At 35.8% G+C, this 22,030-nt stretch overlaps 2 protein-coding genes across 2 annotated transcripts; one reads left to right on the top strand and one right to left on the bottom strand.

Moving 5' to 3' along the window:
• The first annotated feature begins 510 nt into the window (after nt 1-510).
• Nucleotides 511-6,404, top strand: ppan (Brix domain-containing protein peter pan). The gene is made up of 10 exons (XM_089728016.1): nt 511-882; nt 1,206-1,358; nt 1,893-2,063; nt 2,762-2,884; nt 3,179-3,240; nt 3,749-3,902; nt 4,031-4,131; nt 4,972-5,100; nt 5,476-5,582; nt 6,031-6,404. Exons 1-10 carry the CDS (start codon nt 697-699, stop codon nt 6,357-6,359), a joined length of 1,515 nt encoding a protein of 504 aa, XP_089584142.1. The 5' UTR covers nt 511-696; the 3' UTR covers nt 6,360-6,404.
• A 378-nt stretch (nt 6,405-6,782) lies between these two features.
• Nucleotides 6,783-20,829, bottom strand: Mcm3 (minichromosome maintenance 3). The gene is made up of 14 exons (XM_089728012.1): nt 20,451-20,829; nt 19,836-20,113; nt 19,126-19,300; nt 18,267-18,505; nt 17,456-17,695; nt 16,051-16,215; nt 14,562-14,760; nt 13,170-13,318; nt 12,170-12,260; nt 11,586-11,801; nt 10,462-10,602; nt 9,425-9,532; nt 8,262-8,392; nt 6,783-7,185 (listed from the first exon to the last, which is right to left on the bottom strand). The coding sequence occupies exons 1-14, from the start codon at nt 20,520-20,522 to the stop codon at nt 6,984-6,986; spliced, it is 2,406 nt and encodes an 801-aa protein (XP_089584138.1). The 5' UTR covers nt 20,523-20,829; the 3' UTR covers nt 6,783-6,983.
• Between the last annotated feature and the right edge of the window lie 1,201 nt (nt 20,830-22,030).

The raw sequence follows: 22,030 nt of genomic DNA, 5'->3' as shown, positions 1-22,030 counted from the left end.
TATTATACTTTAGTTTGTGTATTTAATCCACCTAAAAAGAACTTGCTGCATGTTACAATCTATGCAAAAAGACAAACAGATAATGTATTTAATATTTAAGGGACTCTTTGGCGGGAATGAGAGGTGCGAAGCTGTATGAATTGTTTTTTTTTTTTAACTTCAGTGATTCTTCAAGCTGAAATTTGTAATAACGTTGGTTTATTAACTGTTAAATATTTGTGAAAGTGCATAAATGTAAAAAAATAAAAGAAAGCACCTGGACGTAGCTTCTCAGGATATTCTAAAAAGTCCACTGAAAAAGTTACAGTTAGTAACCACCATTTTACTTAGACTAGGTATATTTCTTGACATTTCATCTCGTTTCATTTGGTTTCATCCCAATCAGTTGCCATTTCAAATAAATCAACTGTACTTCATTGCATTCATATCCTTTTTCCTTCCTTATTATTTTTCATAAAACAGAATAAAGAAGAAATTAGGCTGTATGGTGTCATACCTTTTCGGTTGGAAAATAGAACCACTACTACACTTAGCTGTCAAAAAGTCAAAACATTTGCATGCGCTACGATTTAAACATAACCTCTTTATTACATTTAAAAAATATACTTTTCGTGTCGAATTTTACTGAAAATCCTACATGAAAAAACGTTCACATTATTTACATCATCACTATCAGTGATTCACTAACTCTACAAAATGGGGAAACGTAAAGGAAAATGCGTGAAGAAGAATTCCGCAAGTAAAGAAGCTTTGGAGCCTGAAAACCTAGTGAAAGCGCCACATTCGTTCGTGATTCACAGAGGGCAATGTAGCAAGGACCTCGTAGACTTAACTAGAGACTTCAGAAAGATCATGGAACCTTTCACTGCTTCACAATTAAAAGTTCGTTTTTTGTTCAGATTTTTCATAATGGCCATCGAACTCACAGCACACCTAATGTTAAGTAGTGCCACAGCCTATAGACACTACAACATCAATGCTACTACGCAGCTTGGCCATGATTTCTAAGTGCAAATGCTTTAAAACAGAATTAGGCAAGGTGATGTTAATAAACTGGGCATTTTATCATAGGCCAAAGCTATGACCATTTTAGTTTTATTTATTAGAATTCATTGCTACTGTTTGTATAACAAATGAAATAAGATTTCTATTAGCAGTAACATTTCCGTTGTGCAGTATATAGAAATATGATATTTTATTAACAGGAACGCAAGAAAAATACAATCAAAGATTTTGTGTCCATATCTGGTTATCTTCATGTATCACACATGGTCCTTTTTACGGAAACTGAACTTGGTTCTTACATGAGACTTGCCAGACTACCTCGAGGGCCTACGCTAACTTTTAAGATACACAATGTAAGTATTTCTGTATTAATTTTTTTAATTTGTTTATTGCTTATGTTGGTGGACGAGCTCACGTGCCACCTTGTGTTAAGTGGTTACTGGAGCCCATAGACATTTACAATGTAGTCTAATAATAAGTCTCAGGTTTTACAGTATATACATATTATATTATATAATTTAAAAAGTAACTTCCATAAACTACTTCATTGTACTCAAAAAGTACCAAATGTAATTGAGTAATTACAAATGCAAAACACAAACAGGGCATTTAAAAATAATTGTTTTTTTGTTATATGTTTCGATTGACTTATGATTCAAACAATATTAAGTGGTTACAGCCTTATAGACAATGAAATGTTAATGCCATCATGCATCTATTTCCACCACTTCACACATGATTTTTGTCAATGAAACAAATCTGTAAGTTAAACTAAGAAGAAACATAATCTAAACATAAAATTCTGTTCAACAGCAGTGCCTGCTTTATTCATATAAAGAAAACTGAACTAACTAAACTAAAATAATTATCGTTATTAAAATTTTCAGTACAGTTTAGCTCGTGATGTAATATCTTCACTAAAAAAACAATATGTGATGATGCGTGCCTTCCAAAATGCACCTCTCATTGTGCTAAACACCTTCTCCGGTGAAGGCATGCACATGAAACTTATGGCCACAATGTTTCAAAATATGTTTCCAACAATTAATATTACTACTGTGAGTATCTTTCTTTTAAGTTTACCCATGAGAAATTATTTTATAGCAAATGACTAATCCCACTAATCTAATGTAATTAAGATCAGATTATAGTGCATATTTTAAACTGGAGGTTAAGTGCAGTTGCTACAATTAACAACAAATTCATTTGTATAATTCAATCAAAACCAGTTACTGATAGTAGTAGTAGTAGTAGTAGTAAAAAGTCAGCCCACTTCTTGTTGTGTCTATTTTGATTTATTTTATAAAAACCATCTTTTGAACTCATAATGTTTTAGTTCTGCATTTCATTCCACAATATATTAATATTCATATTGTCATTCTCAGATATCGCACATACGGTGCTATAATGTCAGTTATGCAATTTTTGTTAAAACTGAATTAAGTATGAGAAAATACATTTTTTAATAGTTATTAGTGAGATGTTTGCTTTAATTTAAATATTATCATTTTACTTCTTTAGTCAAGAAGAGTAAGATGTTGAATTTTTTAATGCTTCTCCTGAAAAATTACATGGTTTGTATAAGTGATGTATGTGCGATTTAAGCATATCAAAAATAAAATAAACTTACCTTAGTAGATAATATTTACCAATTAACCTAAATAACAGTTCCCCATTCAAATTAATGTGGTATATCACATTATCACATATTACAGCATTGTGAATAGTCATTGAATATTATGTTTATTTATTTCAGGTAAAACTAAAAAATATAAGGAGATGTGTGTTAATGAACTACAATCCGTCCACAAAGCTAATAGATATGAGGCATTATGTAATTAGGGCAACACCGGTTGGACTTAATAAAGGAACTAAAAAGGTATTTATTAATTATTATGTATGATTAGGTTATTTATTAAATAACCATTTCCTATACATTATAATGGTTCTCCTGGTCTGAGAAATCACATTTTATAGGCAACAGTATTGTTTGTGAAAACAGGTGCTTTCGATCTTTCTATGACAATTCTCCTATTTCAAATAATGTTTTTTATATAATCATGCCAGTGTATTTGCTTTTGCCACTTCCAGTCAGATTTATAAGGTGAACTGTTTGTTGAACCTTGATAACCCCTTTTTACATTATAATAATTATTTTCTTTCTTTGTTCTAGGTGGTACAAGGCAAAATACCAAATTTGAACCGATGTAAAGATATGTCCGAGTTCTTTGACAAGTAAGTCAAAGATTAAGTATCTAGTTAGATAAGTAGAAGAATTAAGCTACTAACTGTTCTACCTAGATGCTTAGCCTATCGACGCCCATAGACAACACTTGAGTCAATGCTGTCACCCATATTCAGACAGGAAAGTCTGTTATACATGAATTTGGAATATTTTTGCAAAAATTCGCATTAAATTTCGAATTCACTTGAAGATATATATATTTTTTACCCCTCTTGATGTCTCTACTGACTATTTAGTAGATCTGTTATGTAAGTAGGTAAATGCTATCCTAAAACTGGTGGCATTTATATCCACAAGACGTTACAAAAGTTAATGAAAACCGTATCTGACTTGGACTGTTCCAAGAATACAATTCTCTAAAACCTGTTCATAACCTATACAGAGATTTGGTCTGTTTGCTAAACAGAAAATTAATTTTAATAATGACATCATGTGCTTACATGCTTCATCTTTTTCATGTAAACTGTCCATTTATTTGTTTATTGCTTATTGAAACAGAGCGGGCTTGCTATCTGAGAGTGAGTTCGAGGATGATCCAAATTCTCAAATAGTTCTTCCGCAAAGCCTCGCGTCGAGGGGAGCAGCTGTCGACTCAAAATCAGCTATCAGATTGTTCGAGCTCGGACCAAGGATAACGTTTCAACTTATAAAGGTAAGGAGTTGGACTATTATGAGGGGTCCGTGGCTTGATAAGTAAAACGCTCGATGAACTCATAATCTAATTTGTTTCTCATTAACAACTTGTAAACATCGGAAACATCAGTACTTTATGACTTCCAGGTTGAAGATGGTCTCATGGATGGTGAAGTTTTATACCATGAGCTTGTAGAAAAAACAGAAGAAGAAAAAGCATTAATTAAAAAGAGAAGAGAAGCAAAGAGGTAACTCTCACTTTTGATTCATTAATAATATAGAAAAATATTATGATTTATATTTTAAATAGAAATTATTGTATGTTTGGGAGTTACCGACAAAGGGAAGATTTTTGACCAAGTGGATGCAAAATGATTAAGTAAATCGATGGCCCAAATGTTATTGTTCGGAACTTGAATATATGTTAATCTTGAAAATATTGGTAGCGTGATTCAGGCATCTATCAAATATCTCGTGTTTTATGATAGCTACCTGGTTAAACATGTATTCTAGCTGAATATTGAAATTTCATTCTAATCAGAAATTAAAATGAAATTCATTTGAGATGTAATAAAACAATATTAAGGGGTTTGCCTGTTACAATTGGACACAACATATTCTGCTTTCACTTGTGTATGCATTTTAGTGAAGTCTGTTAGAGTTTCGAGAGATGATGCCATACATGTTGGAAAGTTGGTACACTTAATCATTACATTTACTCTTAGATAACTAATATTTTGAGGATTATGATTTAGATAAATATAAAGAAGGAATTTAAATCAAACTTCATGACGTGCCTGTAATGAAACTATAGATCTATTTCCATGTCTGTTTGATCTATTAATGAAAATTTTATTGACCAATTATGAAATAATTTTAAATTTAGAATGTTATAAATCTTGTATCACAAATGTGGGAAATATAAATAACAAATTGCAGTTTTTTGCAACAAAGAACTTTACAATTTTTTTAAGAGTTTTAAGTTTAAAGTCCAAAAATGTAACTGCACTAAAATAACTTGTAGGTTTTAATTTAGAATACATTCATTTTTACCTAGAAACTTTTTTAAATTTAATATTTGATTTCAGGCGTCTAAAAGAAAAACGTAAATCGAAACAAGAAGAGAACATTAAGAGGAAGCAGAAAGAAAAAGAAGAACTCAAACAGAAGGCTCTTGAAGGCATTAAGAAGAAGAAAGAATCGACTGAGAGTCAGAGGTAAAAAAAAATTGAACTTGGGTTTGAAATGATTCTGTCCATGAACTTACTCGCATGAAGCTACAGCTCCCCAAATCACCGATTCGTTAGTCAATCTGTTTGATTATAATCATGCAAACACTTGGCTTGGACCTTTTAAAATTTTGAACCTTTACCGAGCTACCTACCTACCTCCCTCCCTCCCCCTTGGACCTTTTGTTTTGGAGTTGGATAAATTACTAAACAAAAAAATCCGGTGATATTTGATAAATTCACGCAAGTTCCGACCTTTAAATTCCGTTTTTCACAATCGAGATCTCTCATCATAGTCGCAATTTCCGTCTGTGACATCTCGTTCATACGATCGGAGGTCACAATTATGAACTTTGTGTTCAGGTTAATGGAACTGGCGGCCGCCGAGTCTCAGAACAATGATCAAGATATGGAGGAAGACGATGACGCTGATTACTACAGACAGGAAGTGGGAGCCGAACCGGAAAAAGGTACCGCAATAAATGTCTGTTCGATAGTTATGTGAAGATGTTAGCCATCATAAAAGTCGAAACATATTAACTAAAACTTAATATTTGAAGTTACCTTAATTTCCATACTTTGTATTCCGCTACTCGCTTATGAGGGAATTACGTAACGAAGTGTAAACCAAGTTAAAATAAAAAATAAAAAATATTTTTTTAATGTGTTGCTCAACTTATTTAAAAAATTGCAACAATTTTATCTTGGAATTATATAGCCGCATTGATTTGTATATTTCAATGTCATATTCGGTATGGGATTTGTTAAGTGTGACAATTCATGACATACCATAATTACAAAGCACGATATTGTGTTCTGTAAAAATGGAGTATGAATGTTATTTGAATGAGACTTTATTTTTATCGCTATAAATGTTGCCCTGAGTGCTAACATAGTAATAATTTTTTTTTTTTATAGATCTGTTCACACCCAAAACGTCGAACAAGAGAAGGGCTGATGACAATTCTGTAAGAGGTTTCAAAAAGATGCGGCTCGACAAGAAATTAAAAAGGAAATATCAGAAAAATCAAGATGGCGGCCAACAGACAAAGAAACAAGGCAACGACAAGAAGTTCCAAAACAAGGATTTCAAAAATAAGAATTCAGGAGATAGAGATAAATTTAGGAATAAAGGAGGTCAGAAGAAAGTGTTTGGAGGGAAAGTTCAGAATAAGTTTAATAAAGGCAGCAAAGGGAGGGAAGGGAAAGGTAGGAAGAACTCCGGCAAAGGAAAAGGGCGGAAATAATTGTTATTTATGTACATAAATTGTTAAATAAATGTATGTATTTTACACTTTGGTCCTAAGTCGGATGGTTTCAAATACACCAATTAATGTGATTTTCTACAAAACGTACTCCTTAAAAAGTCATTGTCACTATTGGTGGTCTAGTGCAGCTATAATTCATCATAGCTTCTTAGCAAATAACACCTTATTGCGAATGTGTACTATGTGGAACTGGACAGAAAACCAATTGCTTGTCACTGCTGCTCCACCTTATAGTGCACAACGGATGGTCTCTAAGCTACGAGAGCTAAGATTAGAAGATTTGCATTAGATAAATTTCATCTACCATGCTCGTTAGTACATGAGTGGCAGCATCTTTAAAAAAAATTGTAATTATGTCAAAATAAATAATTTCAAATGATAGGCTTAAATAACAACAAAAAATATGTATCAAATCATTTAATTGAACTTAAACATAGTTTGAACATGTGATTATTGGTAGATTCAAATATAATCAAGGCACTGAGCAAGGCATCTTTATGTCTTAATAATATTGTATATCATGATTCAGATTCAAGCACTGGAAATGATCATCAATGATCATCATCACAGTAAGAGGTGTTGTAATTTAGCATGTACTTCCCTCTATATTAAGAAAACCATGTCATCGGCCATCATAACTTGGTTGTCACTGGTCATGGAATCTAATGCCGCTTGGACCTCGGCCGAGTCGAAGATCTCGTGGGAGTATTTCTCGTCGAGATGTTTCGTGATGCGACTGAGGGGAAGTGAGTTAGCGCGCTCCGACTTGAACAGCTCGTGCAGGGCTGACTTGAACTGGGCTAGCCTGTAACAAATAGGGAGTGTTGCAGCGTCAAAAACCTTTTTTTTTTTTGAAATTATACTTCTTTAGGCGCGTTATGAAAAATTGATGAGAGTGAAATTTTACGATGCGCGCGCCCTGTGACGCAAAATTAACAGAATGAAGTTGCCCACTAAATCGCTCATTACAACACGACCGACGTAACTTGGCGAGTCTGAATATAGCCGCAGGTGAACTTTCCGAACCGTACCGATAATTACCGAATTTATACGATGTCAAGAAAAGGGATGTCCAATATGCGTGTTTGAGGATGTTGTTTAATCGATTTTTTTTTCAAATTAATTAAAATTTAAATTAAAAAAAGAAATAAATTTCATCAAAATAAAGTATAGCTTCTTACGCGCGTACATAAGTACACGCACCTTTTTTTTTATTGCCTTTGTAGGCAGATGAGCATACGGCACGTGATGGTGAGTGGTTACCGTTGCCCATGGATTTCAGCAATGCCAGGGGCAGAGCCAAGCCGCTGCCTACTGCTTAATACTCTCCACAAGCCTCGTTTGAAGAAGGACATGTCATAGCGCTCGGGAAACAACGTGGAGGGGAGCTCATTCCATAGCCGGATGGTACGTGGCAAAAAAGATCTCTGGAAACGCACTGTGGATGACCGCAGTGGCTCCAGGTAGTATGGATGAACTCTACTCCGGTGGCGGGCGGTGCGGTAGTAAAAACGAGAAACCTGCTCGTACGTGGTGAGTTAAGTTTGAACAATGAGATTTTTACTGGTGGTAGGACCTCTTGTGAGTCTGCGCAGGTAGATACCACCACCCTGCCTATTTCTGCCGTGAAGCAGTAATGCGTTTCGGTTTGAAGGGCGGAGCAGCCGTTGTAACTATACTGAGACCTTAGAACTTATATCTCAAAGTGGGTGGCGCATTTACGTTGTAGATGTCTATGGACTCCACTAACCACTTAACATCAGATGGGCTGTGAGCTCGTTCACCCATCTAAGCAATAAAAAAAAGATATGGCCGCTATACAATGACACACCAGGGAGATTGCTCCCGTACCCTGCCAACCAACCTTCTACATCTCCTCACCTGGCAGGTAGAATAGTCTTCTTGGAACTGGATGTGTGCGGCTCCGGTTCTGGTTGAGAAGACCTCGCTGCCCGTAGCACCGGCTCCATTTCTTCATCCGACGAAAACTCGTACGGATCTTGACCTTCTTGCTATAAAAATATGACAATTTAATTTCAACTTTGTTTATTAAGCAATACGACTCAGTATGAAGCTGTCAGCGGCGTTCACGCAACGCGTTAATTCTGGCTCATAATACAACCAGTAAAACATAAGTTTCTTGTTTAAGTAAAACTTCTTTACATACACTTGACTTGAGGAGTAAGCTGGCAAATTCGTGACGAAAGCGTTACGAAAACTGTGATGCGAGGCAAACAGAAGTTGAGAGGAAGATACAAGTTAGTGAAGATAGAAAGAGAGAGTTATGTTTCGTTTATTACCTACTGTAGAGACAACAGAGAGGTGCTAGTATACATTTTCTTTCTCTCTTCCTCTCAATTTTATTCAAATTCTTTTCTCATTCAATAATATTAATTTATCAATGAAAACCTATAATAAATTTGAATATTTGTAGAAAATTAATAAACGTACGTGTACTATAGTTTTGTGGTCTAAAGCACGCTCGTTTTTTTTATAACACTCTGTTATTTTTTATCACGAAAGTTCTTGATGAACATATGCAAGGTACACAAGTACATATTTATGTTAAATTAGCTGACCCGGCAGACTTCGTAGTGTCTCAATCGATTAATAAAAGAGGGACCTTTAGTATTAAAATGGACTTAAAACAAACAAAAGGAATCCGTCCGACGGGGGACACATCAAAGGGAAAACAAAATTATTATTTTTATTTAATTCCGAGCATTTTCATATTTATCTACCTTTTAAACCTTCTCAGGACTTCCACAAATAATTCAAAACCAAAATTAGCCAAATCGGCCCAGCCGTTCTGAAGTTTTAGCGAGACTAACGAACAGCAATTCATTTATATATATATATATAGATAATGGCACCTACAGTTGGATTTGACATAGTATGGCATAGTGGCCCCACCCAACCTTACCCAAAAACCTACACACGCTTCACGTTATATTCTTTAGTAAGTATAGCCAGAAAGGCGGATTGTCATTTTAGACCTATACAACATTTTGGATTCAGGCAATATTCTGTAGTGATTGACTCACAGTTTTCCTAGTGCGCTTGGGTCGCGGTTGGGCAGGCTCGGTGTCAGAGGCTGCGTCCTCGTTCTCAGTGGATGCCCGGCGCTTGCGACCTTTCTCCTTTGTTAACACCTACGCAAAATTAATACAAATCGAAACAGTTACATATTCAGTTATTTCCTATCTAAGCTGATAGCCTTGAGAGGCTATATCAGCGGAGCCTTAACTAGTGCGTGAGCTCACGGGGCTCAAACCTGACGACGTTGCTAACACGAACCCTAGCAAAAGCCGTGCTTCGCAGAATCTACCACCGGATCGGAAACGCGACCGACTGAGAAGATCCGGCGAGAAACTCAGTGGGCTGTGCCTGAGGGTTAATTTACTCGTCGAGCCCTTCGTCGCAAGCGACGGGTTCGACGAGAACTATGACCGGATATTCAGTCTATTTTATCCCCAATATGGTTGAGTAAGAATTATTTATCACGAGTTGACAACAGCAAACTAAACTGCTGAATAACCTGTAAACAAAATCAGCTGATGTACAGGGTCAACGACCTTTGACCTCTTGTGACGAACGAAATGAGATTTAATAAAATCGAAGAATCAAAATCGATTCTCACGACCCTGCATATTCATTCAGCTAATCAAATGCACTCAAATAAAACAAATATCTAATACATTTGTCATTTAAAAGTATACTAAAGAATTCGATTTAAACAGTAGATGCCTAAGAATTACAATAATTATTGTAATACACATTTAATTTTATAAAGTATTTTTTTATTCTGAGACAAATTACATGCTATTTGGTCCCAAACAGGATTCAATATAAGTCTCAATATAAAATTATAGATATTAAACACCCAGACAAAAAAACAAACAATACAAATGTTTGCCTGATGCATGTGTGATGAATTCTGGAAACTGAACCCAGGGCCCTCGGTTCTGCTACCAGGAGCACTAACCATTGCTTGGTGATTATTGTAAAGTATGACTACAGTTCCAGCTACGCAAGTGGTTTGTTTAACCCGGTGTTATTACAATGTGAGTATCGAACATACCTTCTTGAAGTAAGCAAACTGCACTAGCTGTATGGCAGCCAACGCGTCGTCGTGCGTGACTTGGAAGCTGAGGCGGCACTTGGCGTGCGCAGTCGACAGCCGGATGAGCGTCTCCAGCGTGCGGGCGGTCACCGGTTGCGTCTGCAAATAGTCGAGGGGAATATCACATCACGAGGGATACTTAAAGGCCCACAAAGGGAAGTAACAGTGCTCTGCTTGTCTTTTATCGAAGTTATACGTTCTATTAGAAGTTCTGCGAGATGTCACAGAATAAAAGGGAGTATTTTATATGTCCACTAGGTGACCCGGCAAACATTGTTTTCCCATATATAAGATTTCTAGGAAATTTCTAGTGTAGAAAAAAAAAAAACTTATTGTAAGTGAGAGAACATAAGATGAGGATATGTAGATGAGGGAATATAAAAATAACAAAATCTCATTCAACCACATACCTAATGCCACATTATAACAAAAAAAAAACCCAAAAAATAAAAAAATTATGTTAGGGGTGGACAACCCTTATCACTTAGGGGTATGAAAAATAGATAGTAGCCGATTCTCAGACCTACTGAACATGCATATAAAATTTCATAGAAATCGGTCAGTAGTATGGTAACTAACATTGTGACACGAGAATTTAATATATAAGTTTGCATCCAATACGTACATAACACAGGCTAATAAATTAAAATGTTCCTGGCCTGCGAATAAGACGCCGGTGTACTCGTTCCGAGCGATGCAATCGTGCCGGTGTTCAAACCCCACAGGCAGGTGCCTTTTTTCTTATAAAATACGTACTTAATACAGATTCAGATGACATTTCATGATGAAGATCGTGAAATAAAAATGAAACTCGCAATTTTTTTATTTTCATAATTGCATAACTGGTGGTTCCGGCTACGTTAGGCCCACCACAGGTGAGTACCATCACTCTCTCTGTACTTGTCGCGAAGTAGTAATCTATTTGAGGTTTAACCGTGACACAACCTTTTTACTATATATTTTAGATTTTAATCCTCATTTCTCAAGGTGGGTAGCGACATTGAGATTGAAGTATGTATAGGTTCCGGCAAAGCAACTATTTATGCAATAAAAATAAAATAAAAATGGATGTAATAACTCACTCTTGCCATGTCGCTATCCATCATGTCCTGGTTCCTCAGCCGAGCGTACTCATCGGCGATGACGTCACACGCCTCCTGACTCAGTTTCGGCTTCATGAGTCGAGCCAGGTCTATGTACTTCCGCATGAACTTGGTGCTAAAGATCTGATCTTTCTTGCTGCGAGTGTTGCCGTGGAGCAGAGGATCGTATTTCTCGTAAATGGATTCGGCTGTATCCTTGGAAGACAAATATGGAACATGGATTATTTCAGGGTTTTACAATATATATGTATATATTTATGTAGTTTTATTTTTGTCTAATTCGTATAGGGAAGAAAAATCGCTTGGGTTAATGTTTACCAAGGCAACTATATAGTTTTTTTTTTTTCTATTAAAACTAACTACTGGAAAGTGTTGTGGTTGATAATATATATAGATAGATAATTCATGACTAATTATGCAGCATCATCTGGCCCTAAACTTGGATCCCCTGTACTGTAAGAACCAACAGTACAATAATGCAGGTTTTATCAGACACTTTCATTCAAAATTATTAGGAACAAATGCTGTGGTTGAAAATAATAATACACCTTGCAAATACATACATCAACTTCATCATTGTCAGGGTTCTCGGTAGAAAGCATTTCGACTAGTGATCCCATTGGTAATACTTCTCCGTCTTGTTCCTTTGGATTTCTGTGCAACAATAATAAAAATATGAGTTTTAAAACAAATGTATGAGGCTTCTTTGTGCTTCTGAGATTAATATTCAATCGCACACAAACTATAACCTTGGCGAAAATACCTTCTGCTTTAGAAAAGAAAATTTTAAAACTATCTATAGAGAGACAAAGTCATCGTGGTCTGAAGGATAAGACTCGCGGTTCATATCGAGCGATACGACTATCCAGTGTTCGAATCCCGCAGGCGGGGTATCAATTTTTGTAATAAAATTCTTAGTTAACACACATTCACGAAAAATTTAATATAAACTAATAACCTCATGTAATAAATACAGACCTGCAAAAATTGTAATTTAATGAAATAATTGAGACGAGTATCAAGATGGGCAGCGGCATCCAGGTTGCGATGCTTTAAACTCCGTTAGAGAGTTAACAATAAGGCGGGTCGTGAACTATTGGATGGATTTACCGGTTTACCAAAAAAGGTGTAGCACAATGTGGAAATAAGATGCTCGCTCTAAAGCTTTTCATGTTATTATATCCATTACATTTCCTATTTGTTTGTATTTGTAATAACAATTGATTAGTTAAAGTACTTTTAAGAGAACAAAGAACATAAAATGAGCACGATGAGTTTGTTTCAACACTTCTTCTCGGAACAATCAATAATTATGTTTTAATGCCATTTAAGCTAAGCATATAAATAGGCATAGATAAAACAATTATTTCTCAAAGAGCTTTAGTGTTATTCATAAAAAAACATGTAAGTTTTCTTTGAATAAGTCACAGCAAGGGGCATGTTATACACAAAATGAATCTAAATCATGAGGTCTCATATTATGGTCAAATTTTAATGATTGGGCCACAGTATCGACCGTAGGCTGCTCGCGAGAGGACGGTGTGCATGGACAGGCATACTGACCTGTATCTGTGCATCCTAAGAACGTGTTCAGAGATCATATTATCTTGGTCGGCGTCGGCGATGTCCAGCATCACAAATAACAAGTCGAAACGCGACAACAAAGAGTCTTGCAGGCCGATGTTCTCCATGGGCGTTTTGTACTGGTCGTACTGGAAAACGAGGAGTAAAGTTGTGTGATTTGTTTTATTTTGTGTATTTAGTGTTTCTTCAGGTTTAAATGTGTAATAACGGTGGTTTATTAACTGTTTAGTATCTGTAAAAGTGCAAAAATGTGGGAAAATGAAACAAAGCCGCTGAACGTAACTTCTCGGGATCCTCCAAAAAGTCCACCGAAAAAGTCTCAGTAAATGACCACCATTTTACTGAGATTATATTTTATGCCATATCATCTCATCTCATTTCATTTCATTTCTCTCCATAATCTCATTTTTCATAGAAAAATAATATAAATTAAAATAAGACCTGACCTAAAGGTCTTAGTTACCAGTTTTTTTATTTTTTTATTGCTTAGATGAGTGGACGAGCTCACAGCCCACCTGGTGTTAAGTGGTTACTGGAGCCCATAGACATCTACAACGTAAATGCGCCACCCACCTTGAGATATAAGTTCTAAGGTCTCAATTATAGTTATAACAGCTGCCCCACCCTTCAAACCGAAACGCATTACTGCTTCACGGCAGAAATATGCAGGGTGGTGGTACCTACCCGTGCGGACTCACAAGAGGTCCTACCACCAGTAATTACGCAAATTATAATTTTGCGGGTTTCATTTTTATTACAGTTATTCCTTCACTGTGGAAATCAATCGTGAACATTTGTTGAGTACGTATTTCATTAGAAAAATTGGTACACGCCTGCGGGATTCGAACACCGGTGCATCGCGCTCAACACGAATGCACCGGACGTCTTATCCGTTAGGCCACGACGACTTCAAATCCCTTTAAAAATGTCTTAAAATCTTAAAATCCTTTAAAATCCCTTTAAAAAATGACTATAAGCAATAAGAAAAGTTTGACAATAAACAAATAGTATGCATGCGTGTGTGTGTCAAATACATGGTAGTGTATGTAATGTTTTTTTTAATTGATTTAATGTATTTTTTATGCATAATTTGAAAAATACTAACATTCTGCACTTCTCTGCAGTTGGAACAGCGCCCCTAGCGGCAAACGTAGGCAAACGACACCATTCCATATAAATATGAGCTAACTTTTACGCTATCGAGAACGTTAAAAAACTCGCAGTAAGCACACAGAGCCCAGTTCCCTCAAATAGAACCGTCTAAAGCTGATTTCAGACTACGCTATACTATAGTGCCATATAGTGAACGTGTCCACAGCCATGTATGGTGCGCGATATTGATGTGCTATGAGCTATATAGTATATACGTACCCTGCCCAGCACGGGGTTGGCGGCGGCCAGCACGGAGCAGCGCGCGTTGAGCGAGGCGTGCACGCCGGCCTTGGCGATGGTGACGCGGCCCTGCTCCATGACCTCGTGGATGGCGGTGCGGTCGATGTCCGACATCTTGTCGAACTCGTCGATGCACACCACGCCGCGGTCCGCCAGCACCATCGCGCCCGCCTCCAGCCTGCAACGCAGCGTGAGATTTCGTCACTGGCAACTCTATGCTGAACGCAAAGCGATCTGGTGTCAGGGACCGGCTCTTTGATAAATGACTTTTTGGCGGGAACGCGAGGAGTGAAGTTGTGTGATTTGTTTTATTTTTGTCCATTTAGTGTTTCTTCAGGTTTAAATGTGTAATAACGGTGGTTTATTAACTGTTTAATATCTGTGAAAGTGTACAAATGTGGAAAAATGAAACAAAGCCGCTGGACGTAATTTCTCGGGATCCTCCAAAAAGCCCACTGAAAAAATCTCAGTAAATGACCACCATTTTACTGAAATTATATTTCATCCCATATCATCTCATCTCATTTCATTTAATTTCATCCCAGTTGATTAACGTCTCAAATTAATCATCTCCATTTCATTTCATATTATCATTTTTCATAAAAATAAGAATATAAATTAAAATAAGACTAATGACTTAAAGGTCTTAGTTATCAGGTCATATAATCCTTTAAAAAATATATTTGATAAATACACCGATAATTTAAATACATGATAGATGATTTATTTATTTTGTACGACACATGTGATACAACTGGAATGGTTTATATCTATTACTTATTGATCTAAACGTTAAGAGGGTCACAATCCAAAACAGTTGATGGTGACTGGAAAGGTAGATGGTAAACGTCCCAGAGGACGCAGTCCGACGAGATGGTCGGACCAAATACAATCTTCTCTAAACATCAACTTCCACAATACCCTTCATGAAGCTAAGGATCGCAGCAGATGGAGGGAAATCGTACGGGAGAAACTGATGCAGCGGGGGAGTCAAGACCCTCAGTAATGAGGAAAACGACGCGAGGAGAGAGGTCTTAGCGTTCCAACAACCGAACGTTACCTTTTAGTCAACACATGAGAAAATGCTTCGTAAATGCGCCATCCATCTTGAAATATAAATCCTAAGATCTTATTATAGTTACAACGGCTGCCACACCCTTCAAACCGAAACGCATTACTGAAATATTAAATTTGTTGAATACGTATTTCATTACAAAAATTGGTACCAGTCTGCGGGATTCGAACACCGGTGCATCGCTCGATACGTATGCATCGGACGTCTTATCCTTTAGGCCACGACAACTTCAAAGAATTAAGAAGACTTTTTTTTTTAATTGCTTAGATGGGTGGACGAGCTCACAGCCCATCTGGTGTTAAGTGGTTACTGGAGCCCATAGACATCTACAACGTACATGCGCCACCCACCTTGAGACTTAAAAGAATAGTATTGTTATGTGTCTGCGCCCACCTCCGGTCGCCTGTCTCCGGGTCCGTGGTGACGGCAGCCGTGAGCCCGACGCCCGACGAGCCGCGGCCGGTGGTGGTGATGGCGCGCGGCGCGGTCTGCACCACGTAGCGGAGCAGCTGGGACTTCGCCACTGATGGGTCGCCGATTAGCAGAACGTTGATGTCTCTGTAAACGAAAAACAACCAAAAAGTTTTACTACTAAAATACAGCTTTTAATTATAAACTAGTAGAGGTCCCCTGGTAGTCGAAATTCGACTATAATTATTAATTTAAATTAAAGTTTGAAGATTATTATGGTTCTATTGTCAAAGACTTTACTTCTATAATCACAGATTTCGCTAAGGCTACACTATAGACAAACAAATTAAAGAAAAACAATATTAATCTGTTCTCAACTTGACAGACTTTAACAATAAACTAAATAGTAATATACAGGTACATGCGTGTGTGTCAAATAAATGTTAGTGTGTGTAATGTTTTCTTTATTGATTTATTTTAAAAGTAGTATGTTTTATGCATTATTTTAAAAAATATTAACATTCTGCACTCCTTCTTCATATTTTCTATAAGTGTGGGAAATATTATATTCCTCCGTCCGCGCACTTTTCGTAAAAAGGTTTCAAAGTTTTTGCTTCACGTATTAATATATAGATAAGAAGGTACGCGAAACCGGCCTCCATGTGTGCAGGCCATGATGTCCGCCGGGTGGAATGTCCCAAGCAGAACAAAATCGAAAACAATGACGTATCAAACAGGCTTGCGAGATACAAAATAAGACAAGGTATTGTTTCATTTTGTAATTTGGGGATCTCTTCCCGAAATACATATAGAATCTGATCTTTAGGGAAACTGCATTTTACTATTTAATACAATTATGTCACCCAAGATCCTTCTTTTCCAAGCTTTCTTCTTCTACTCTTTAAGGTGATTAATCAGTTTTATGTGATTATGTGATTTAAGATTTTTTTTATAATGATGATTTAAGATTATTTTAAGAGGAAGGATCAATAGGGATTGCATTTTCATCTATTCAATTTGTTATTGTATTAATTGTCCAAACAAATAGACAAAGTAGTGATAAAGTAACAAAATGGCAGTAACACTTCGAAGTATAACAAAGTCCTCATTATACTTTGCAACATTCTCCCGTAAGTAAGAATTAACTAGTGAAATCAAGTTACCCTATTTTACAAATATGCCTAACTACCAACAACAACTCATTTGTGAAGTAATTAATACAGAACTACCATACTTTAATAGTCCTATGACTAAAACCTTCTCCGAACTGCCAATGGCTGATCACAATTGCAACTCATTCAGATTAAAATTTAAAAACATGCAAACATATAGGTCACAAACAAACAAATACATCCTTTTGTATTCAAAGCCACCAAGACATACTCACCCTCGCAATCTTGTACCGTTTGGCAGTACCTTCTCCATGCCTCCAAGCAATAAGCACAAAATAGCTTTCTTGATATAATCATGACCATGGATTGACGGAGCTAAAGATTTGCTCATAAGTTCAAACATATCAACATTCTTTCTCTTTGCGAGTCTTTTACAGATCTTAACATCTTCCCTGTTTATTGACATGTTCATATTCTTGTTGATTTGTGTTATGTTGTTTGCTATAAGGATTGTTCTGAAAAAATAAAACATTACTTTAAATTGAATCCTCTATGGACTGGGGTAAATAGACAAATGTAAAATATGAATTCAGTATGTAATATTCAGGAATAAGTATATAATAATGGTTTTAAATGAAGGTACTATTGTTTTATTATTTTGTTTAGTGAATTATAAATTTAAGAAAACATGCTGGTTACCCAAGATGGTTCAGTGTCAATAGCAATCCTTTTTATTAAAAGAAGAACAAATACTTTCTTGAATACCCACACTGTCGGTACCTTAGTGTGTAAAGGACTTTGAGCACTATATACTGGAGTGGTCCTTCAAAATGTACAGCACCAGACACATATTGATGACAATTCAAAAGAAACAAAACCTAATTAAATTCTTATAATCAAATGTATCAATTCTTCAATCCTTTTCAAATGTATATTTCATAGCGGAAGGCAGCGGCTTGGCTCTGCCCCTTGCATTGCTGAAGTCCATGGGCGACGGTAACCACTCACCATCAGGTGGGCCGTATGCTCGTCTGCCTACAAAGGCAATAAAAAAAATGTATATCAAAAGGTAACTTCTCTTCATACCTGAATGTTCCAGCAGTAAAGCTTCCCTGCTTATTGGGCAGGCATCTATAGTTCCCTACAATCTGCACCCGGTCTCCTGGTTTGCATTTGTCTACTAGATCATCATCACATATAATATCTACACTTCTTGGCAGTTGCCCAGCTGGTGCCCGTTCGGGCATCTCTTGAACGGTAAGGGTCTGATGATCTTTGTACCGTGAAAGTCCATACTCGGTTTCTAGAGGATTGCCTTCATCATCCTATGAACATACGAGTTACACTATAAATGTTACTCATAAACTTCAGACACAAATGGCAAAATATCACCAACCTGCCTATTTTTACTATGACACAGTTTGAAAGGTGGACCACACAGCTATTCTACTATTAAACTGAGATTTAGAGCTCATGGCTCAAGGTAGGTGATGATATTTTGTTGATGTCTATGGGCTCCAGGTTAAATCCAGGTGGCCTGTGAGTTTGTCCTCCCATCTAAGAAATAAATAGTTAAAAAATGTTGCCTACAATTATGGAAGTGCTAATATATCTATAAATCGTAAGATAACTTTAAAATTAGTAACTTATTGTCATCCAATATAGCAAAAGAATCAGTTAAAATTATGCTTATCTTTACCTATTTTGAAAATATTTAAAATAAGTTTAGCTCGCAGATTCTGATCATAATGTGTCGTGAAAATAAGTAGTCGAAGTAGCAAAATAAATAATGAATGCGTAGTAGCTGTCTATTACAACTGGCAAAATACAGAGGAAATACCACATTGTGCTGAAGAAGTCTAAGATATTCTAATGAGATCTTTATATTTCACTATCAATTTCTTGTTAATTTATTCTAATTTTAATTAGTGACTAAACTATGGACCTTAGTAGGGTATACAGCAGAGGTGGGAAATGCTTCAAATGAAGTTAGATCAGTATATTTCCTTTCCATCACTTTTTTGGTAACTGGACAATAATGTACACTTCTGACCACCTTGGGACGAACCAATGATACTCTAGTCACTATGCCTTCCACGCAGATTAGATTTCCGAGGTACCTGGAAACATTACAACAATTAGATAAGTGTAAGAAAAACAAATAATTTTCTCAATTAATTCTAATCTGACTAATATCTAAAGCACAATACATTGTAACTTATCCTGAATCTTTCTATTATGCAATTTTTCGTAAATATATCTAGACTCATCTAGACACTTTAGACCTCTGTTCTTGTATATGATCATAAAAAAAATGTTTACAGCTCAAATATTTAAGGAAGATTGTAAAATTTTCAGTAGTATTCAGCAGTTAATTTCTTGTTCCATCTCCACATGTATAGTATGCACTGAATCTTAAAACTATATAATTATGAAATATTTTTTTCATTGAATCTAGTACTTTAATATATATTCAAACAGATTAATTTTGCACACAGAAAACAAACAAAACTAAATTTTAGGTGAACACATCACATATCATAAAACAAACTTAGTTTTAACCTTACAAGTTCGTTAACTATGGCACATCTTAAAATTAAAATGACATCATTCAGCAGTAGAACTTTAATAGCATGTTTATAAGTAATAACCCACCTAGATGTCAAACTTCGGGGTGTAACATGCTTGTTACCAAAACTTCCTGAGAATGCCACAAAAAACTCCTCTTGAATTTTAGCATATGTAGGGTCTATTGAAGACACATATTCTTTTAAAGCCTTTTGGAATGCTATCTGTTCTTCAAAGGCATTCTCTAGTAAATTCTTGGCACGTTCAGGACTTTTACGCCTTAAGTCATTGATGCTGACTAAGAGGCGCTTCGATTTATCTTCTATCATCTGTTTCACTTTTTCCATATAAATTCCTTGATCTTCCTGGATATTTAAAATTAATTTATATATTAACAAATTACAGAGAAGCTGTCAACGTGTCGTAAATTGATTATGATCACTTAGCAATATTGAAATCCACATAAAATATAAATGAAGAAACGGAAAAAATAGAATAAATCAGTTTCTTCTATAATTTCAAAGCACTTAACTTGTCATTATTTAAAATCATATCTATAAAGATGAGTGCCTCCATTTTTAATGGGACAGGAGGTTGAAATACTTCATTATTTTATTTCAGATATTAAAATTTATTGTAACCAGAAAAAAATTTAAAGCTTTCATTTACTTCAATACCTAATTTCATGAATAATTAACTCACACCATCGTCAAGAAATTCGAGGTACTCCCTTTGTAAATCTCTCAAACGTTGATCGAAATCACCTTCCTCCATATTGAACTTAGCTTTTAAAAATTGTTATATTTTGTTTTAGCTGTTTTAACACCTAAAGTTAACCAAAATCAAAAAGTCGTTGCGTATTGTTGAATTTATTTTGATTGAGATGAGAGTTGTAGAGTCCAATATTTCTCACGATCACTGCTATGAATAGCGTTAGAATATTATGGTTTATTTCAAACTTTAGTAGAAAACTTTAACAATTACACAAATAAAATCTTATCTAAATTATAACTATCACAAAAAATTAAATCTAAAAAATTTCCGCAGTTGGCGCGATTTCTCGCAAATAGCCAATGCGAACTAGGCTTGTTGAAAAAATATCGATACATCGATATATCGATATTAATTTTTCAAATTATAGTTATTTTTGAGCTTTATTTAATACTTCAATAATATATCGATCGATATAAAATTCCAAGTATCGAAAAGGTATAAAAGTCGATATTTTTTTCAGACCATTAAACGTTTCATTTTATAGGTTTTAAGATTAAAAAATCCTAAAAAGATTTTTTAAATACTAACATAACATATTTTTAACAAATCATATTTTATGTATTTTTTGTTTTTGGTCAACTCGATTTGCTGTTTTAAAATTTGGTTTTTAAGTTTCTTAATTTTTTTTTTTTTTAATTTCTTAATAGTTGTTCTTGATTCATTAAAAATTATGTCTATTGATTAGCACGAATATTCTCTGTCAAATCATACCGTTACATCGATATCGATATTTTTATAAAAAAAATTAAATTGACATTGATAATTTCCAAAAGTATCGATACGATACATATCGATACTTTATTGCTTTTCGGACATCCCTAATGCAAACCATTGATGTTGTTTGGTTTTGAATTTTGACTTCTATTCATTGTCAAATGTCAACGCAAAGGTTACATACCATACAGCGTAATCTTTTATATATTTTTAATGAAAAATATTAAGTGAATGTGAATAACATGTGAAATGAAATGAATGTCTTTTGAAGTCGTCGTGGCCTAAAGGATAAGACGTCCGGTGCATTCGTGTTGAGTGATGCACCGGTGCTTTTTTTTTTCCTACCTAATCTGATAGCCTTGAGAGGCTATTTCGGCGGAACCTTAACTAGTAGGTGACCTCACGGGGCTCAAGCTTGATGACGTTGCTAACACGAACCCTAGCAAAAGCCGTGCTTTACAGAATCTACCACCGCGGCACCGGATCGGAAACGCGACCCATTGAGAAGATCCGGCGAGAAACTCAGTGGGCTGTGTCTGTGGGTTAATTTGCTCGTCGAGCCCTTCGTCCCAAGCGACGGGTTCGACGAGAACGGTGACCGGTGCTTGAAGTACCTAAAAGCACCGTCAGTGGATCGGGAGGATCCGAGATGACATGTTTTGGGCGACGTCGACTGCTTTCCATTCTGTCCGCAGGATCGGGAATGTAGTTACCGGCGGCCACGATGAGAGGGTTCTCGTATCGTGCCGCTTTATAGAAGTGGCGCATCGACGCCGACTGAAGATGCGGGTGAA

Source organism: Bombyx mandarina, chromosome 06, assembly GCF_030267445.1.
Source record: "Bombyx mandarina strain Sakado chromosome 06, ASM3026744v2".
NCBI classification, from domain to species: Eukaryota; Metazoa; Arthropoda; class Insecta; order Lepidoptera; family Bombycidae; genus Bombyx; species Bombyx mandarina.
This window is presented reverse-complemented; position numbering and strand designations above follow the sequence as displayed.